We start from the raw sequence: 5096 nt of genomic DNA, 5'->3' as shown, positions 1-5096 counted from the left end.
CCAACCTAGGACTGTCAAGGAGAACAGGGTGCAGCGAGTGAGAGTGCAGTTGAAAAAACATGCCATTCCACGAGTGGGGCCACCGGCGACAGAGGAGGTACATTTACTATTTCATGATAACGTTTAGTTTCGGGGCAGAGGGCATCATGAAGCATACTCGAATCCAGTAATAAAAAGTCACCTTAGAATGTTTAACGTCTTGCTATTCAGCATGCTATGTAGTAGAGTTTTGGGATTATTGTAAATGGCTATATCAAGCAGTGTTGTTCTTTTGGCTACAGTATATCAAGCCATCTTACATTGAAGCTCGGATGGTGGGCTGGGGTTTGAATGGATGTGTGTTGAACATCACGATTATGTTTTCAACTAATATTGTCTTATATCCTCCATTTCAAAATGTCCATTACAGGCTGCACAGTCCATTACTGATGACATGATACAGCTTCCTCAGTCAACCCCCATAAAGTGTCAGGACACAACAGCCAACAGTGTGCTTGCATGTCTAAATTTTTCCTTGATGAGTCCAGAGTCATCTGTTGTCCGACCCAATTGTCACCGTTCTTTGTCAGGGGTATACATGGCCCGTCCTCCAACATGGAAACTTTCTCAGGTAATTATAGCTATGTATTTGATATACTGCACTAGCTTTTCATGGTATAAGATAATATAATTCATACACTTTTTTTATCTCAAGGTCATGGATGCAACATCAGCATCTTGCACTCCTCTACCTGGTGCTCCTGTAGTAATCCCAGAAGTCAGTACATTTTTGTTTTTACTTTTCTCCTTCCTAAATGTGTACTTCCTTGGCAGTGTTTAAATGAAAAAAATAATGTCAACACTCAATTGTCTTCTTCCCTGTCATCTAATAGGAAGAAGAGGATTTGCTGAGAGACATGAGCACTAGCTTTGGAGAATGGCAATTGGACGACCCTACTGATGACCCCCAGGACGACAGCTTCAAGCTCCCCAGTGACCACAACCCATCCAGCCCGTCAGACTCAGACTCGGCCTCCACATCCAGCTATGGCTGCAATAATGCATGGTCTGAAAGAAAATGGATTGTGGACGAATCGTGCATAATGCAAATGTTCCAGACTTGCTGCCAATGTGGGATGCCTATGGAAGAGAAGAAGCTAACCAAAAATGGAAGCCAGCTGAAAATACGCTGGACATGTTTGCAAGGGCACAAGGGATCATGGCAATCCTGCCCAGATCAGCGGAAGATGGCCCGAAACAACATACTCACCTCTGCAGCCATATTATTCACTGGAGCCACCTACACTGACATAAAAGAGTGGTCTTCTCTTCTAAACATTCAACTTCCTGCCAAAACTCAGTACTACAATTTGCAATCGAAATACCTCGTTCCTGTGATAAACAATGCATACAAAAATCAACAGGGCCGCATCATTGAACCCCTGAAAGACAATACTGACACTACAGAACAAGTGGCCTTAGCAGGAGATGCACGGTGTGACAGCCCTGGTAAGCATAGAGACAAATGTGTCTATAATATTAGAAAGTTTTAAAAAATGTTATTCATTTCTAATCACTGGTGTTCATGTCAATACATTTGTGTTAAAGGTTTCAGTGCAAAGTATTCAACATACTCGTTCATGAACGATGCCACACAGGAGATCGTCCACTTCGAATTAGTTCAGGTAAATTGTCAATTATATAACATTTGCCAAATACATTTATTTGTAATGTGTTGTTGGTAATGCTACATACAGTGGCTTGAGTAAGTATTCATACCCCTTGTTCAAAGCCAGGTTTTTGTTTTGTAAGAAGGGCCAAGACTTTCATCACTTTTTCCACCTTTGCTACATATATTTACATGTACAATGCAAGTATTCATACCCTTATACTAATGCATGTTCTTAGCACTGTTGGCTTTAATTACAACATTCAGACATTTCGGGCAGTAGTCTATCATCATGGCGCATTTTAATATAACAATATTAGCCCTCTCTTCTTTGCAGAGACAATCCAAATCGCACACATTGCAAGTGCAAGGCCTGTACACAGTCATCTTCACATTACCTGTCAAATGTTCAATGGTATTCAGGTCATAATATGTGCCATGCTGATAGAGACCTGCTCAAAACCTGTGAGCGCTGTAATAAAAGCCAATAGTGCTAAGAATATGTATAATGTAATGTATGCAACCATACATACACTGTCAATGAATAGGTTACAGAAGCTTCCAGCTCAGTTGCCATGGAGTTGACAGGATTCCAAAGAGGCCTCGACCATCTCCAGACCCAGGGCGTGAATGTGGGTGTTGTCACTACAGACCGATCTCCGTCAATCCGAAAAACTATGAGGGAGACCTACTGCGACATTCGGCACGAGTTTGATGTGTGGCACGTGAACAAGAGTAAGTGTTATTCCTGTCAGAAGTGGTGGAAGATGGCTAAGATGTGAACAGTTGTTAAAATGGTGATTGTAACAACTTATTTATTATTTTAGGTGTGAAGAAGAAGCTTGTCAATGCGGCAAATAAGAAGGAAAACCAAGATTTACAGACCTGGCTGAAGTCCATAAGCAATCATTTATACTGGTCTTGTAGCTCAAGTCACGGAGATGGTGAGGTAAGTACTTATTTCTGTCATCAGTGGGCAGTGGTGCTGTAGCACTAAACACTTTACACAAAAAAAGGGTAAATAGTAAATGGAAATGACCTGGTCTGTCCCCCAAGGAATGTGTACGCCGCTGGAAATCACTGCTCCATCACATTGTTGGCATACACCGGTGGGAGGAAGATGGGGAACAACACACCTGTCATCATGCCCCTTTGACAGACGATGAACAGCGCAGGAAAAGGTGGATGAAGGTGGATTCCCCAGCATACAAGTCATTGAAAAGTATTGTCCTGGACAAAAATCTACTACGTGACTTGAAGCAGATGGCCGTATTCAAGCACACCGGTAAGCCTCCATGCTATTACCTTTTGCTTTTTAAAGTGAAAAGCTGCAATTTCCTATGCCAAGTCAATTGTAACGTCACAGATTACAGGCTCTTGTAAATGAAATAGGAGAGTATGTTATAACTGGTTCTTGACTAATATGGTGTGGGGTTTCATTGTGCCAACACAGGGCCCCTGGAGGTCTTTCACTCATCTATGCTGAAGTATACCCAGAAGAGGCTGCACTTCTCCTATGACGCAATGCTGGCCAGAACCCAACTCGCAGTCATGGATCACAATGCCAACATTGGCAAGGAACAGGCCAAAACAAAAGAAGGTAAAGACCCAGTTCATCAAACATCTCTACCATTCTAATGTTGTCATTAAACCTGATAGCCTAGAACAAATCCAAAGACACTACTGTGATCACATACTTCACCATGATTACATTTATGTGCAGGTGCTGCCTACAAAAAAACAAATAAAAGTTGTTTTATTTTCACAATTCCATCAAGACTGTTAAACCTTCATTCATTATAGATGCATGAGCCACATCTTAAACTATTCCCACAATGCGTTATGTAATTTTTGCACATGTTGGTCTTCCAGTCAAAAAAAAAAAACTCAAATTTTGGTATCTCAGAAAAAGTGAATATTTTGAGGAAATCCCAATGTTCTTCAGAAAACTTGGCTGTGTCTAGTAACAATTTCAGTCTCACTAGCCACTTTGGCTGCTGACTTATTTTTTGAAATGACAAATCACAATAGTTGTATCAATTGTTTTTATTTAAAATGTAAATAAAATAATATTCTAAAGGAAAACAAACTGACAACATGACTATGGCTAGCATAAAGACTAAATGGCTAGTGACTGGGGAAAGCCACTAGCCACAGTGGCCAGTGAACAAAAAAGTTAGCGTCAAGCCCTGCTGTTCACTGTTGTGTAATACACTTTTATTGTACCGTTTCTCAGGACAACCACGATTTGCTTGTGCCTACTCAAAGGCCAGCCGTCAGTGGACTGCCAGGCCTGTGTATGAGAGAGGCGAACAGCCATTCCGGAAAAACATGATGGAAGACACCTTGAGAATGAGGGATGAAAGCAGCATCGAAGATTGGCCCCGTCCAGCCCCTCGCAGGAAGAAACTTCTGAAGAACATTGCTCCTGTCCCCCGGCCTGACAAATCAGAGCTCATCAGAAAATCAACATCTCGGTTCAAGCCACCTTAAAGTGATTTTTGTTTTTGTTTGACAAAGCATAGTGTAGAAGCCATATTTAGTGTAGAAGCCACTTTGAAGCCTGTTTGAAGTTTGTTTTACAATGCATAGTTTAGATTTCATATTTTCAGTTTTCTGTATACAGTTCTGTAAGTAACTATGCCAATAAACAAGTAGTTATACATCAGAAACTTTTATTTACAACTTTTTACATTTACATTATCTTTCGACCAAATCAGAAAATTCTGGACATTTCCTCAGCCTCTTCAAAACCTCTATACTCGCCGGTAGGGGAGGGGTACTTCTCTCTAATGGCGGTCACCACACAACTAGGCAAAACTCTCCTCTCCTTGCGCCCCAGACGCAAGCCTTCTAGGCCCCACTCCAACACAATCCGATAAGACACCAATCTACACTGTCTGGAGGTGGAAACAAAAGCAATCAGGTGTTAGTGACTGGCAGTAATTATAGTAATTTATGACATAATAATATTTGGCCCGAGGTGTCAAAAGTAAATGTCAAAAAGTAACACTGATCCTTCAAACACAGGTAAGTTATTTCAGATGACCAGTGTGCTTGCAATCAGCTGACTGCTCTGGTTGGATCAAATTTGTGGTGGGTCCTAATTATGTTTTGATATTTTTTTCACTAACAGTCTATAGTTCATTAGGTTCAAATAGAATAGCCTACATTATGCAACAGTGTATCTAGCTCATTTGGTTCAATTGAGTAGCCTAAATTGTATAATGGCAATGTCATGTCAAGTGCTAATGTTGTAAAAGTTGAAAAATAATAAATAATACTTCTGACGCCTCGGGACCTGATACATTTGTGAAAATAAGAGGCAGGCTACTTACTTGGCAGACAGTTGTCCATTAGGGCCCTCAGGCACGGGTCTTTTTTTCCAATTTATCTTTGGAACGTGGAAAAATGTCCTCACGACACCTGGTGTAATGAGCGGTGGAAA

The 5096-nt window shown here is 41.0% G+C and overlaps 2 protein-coding genes across 2 annotated transcripts in view; one reads left to right on the top strand and one right to left on the bottom strand.

The window, feature by feature from the left end:
- Nucleotides 1–1426: 1426 nt before the first annotated feature.
- On the top strand, nucleotides 1427–3066 carry LOC134445152 (uncharacterized). Its single transcript, XM_063194238.1, has 6 exons — nucleotides 1427–1488; nucleotides 1588–1664; nucleotides 2197–2383; nucleotides 2476–2597; nucleotides 2705–2933; nucleotides 3041–3066. Exons 2-6 carry the CDS (start codon nucleotides 1620–1622, stop codon nucleotides 3064–3066), a joined length of 609 nt encoding a protein of 202 aa, XP_063050308.1. The 5' UTR covers nucleotides 1427–1488; nucleotides 1588–1619.
- A 1298-nt stretch (nucleotides 3067–4364) lies between these two features.
- Nucleotides 4365–5096, bottom strand: part of LOC134445543 (uncharacterized) — a 1212-nt gene continuing 480 nt past the window's right edge. Inside the window, exons 1-2 of the mRNA XM_063194596.1 lie at nucleotides 4987–5096; nucleotides 4365–4548 (exon numbers count right to left, since the gene is read on the bottom strand). The exon at nucleotides 4987–5096 is cut by the window's right edge and continues 480 nt beyond it. Coding sequence (XP_063050666.1) covers nucleotides 4365–4548; nucleotides 4987–5096 — 294 coding nt within the window. The remainder of the gene's footprint in view (nucleotides 4549–4986) is intronic.

The sequence above is a fragment of the Engraulis encrasicolus genome, chromosome 3 (genome assembly GCF_034702125.1).
Source record: "Engraulis encrasicolus isolate BLACKSEA-1 chromosome 3, IST_EnEncr_1.0, whole genome shotgun sequence".
Taxonomy (NCBI): domain Eukaryota; kingdom Metazoa; phylum Chordata; class Actinopteri; order Clupeiformes; family Engraulidae; genus Engraulis; species Engraulis encrasicolus.
The sequence above is the reverse complement of the archived record's forward strand: the minus strand, read 5'-3'. Positions and strand labels throughout refer to the sequence as shown.

Coding starts and splice junctions, on each gene's coding strand:
- LOC134445152 (XM_063194238.1), top strand. CDS start 1,620: ATGAACGATGCCACACAGGAGATCGTCCACTTCGAATTAGTTCAG. Junction 2,598..2,704: donor CAAGTCACGGAGATGGTGAG/GTAAGTACTTAT, acceptor CTGTCCCCCAAG/GAATGTGTACGCCGCTGGAA. Junction 2,934..3,040: donor GGCCGTATTCAAGCACACCG/GTAAGCCTCCAT, acceptor TAAATGAAATAG/GAGAGTATGTTATAACTGGT.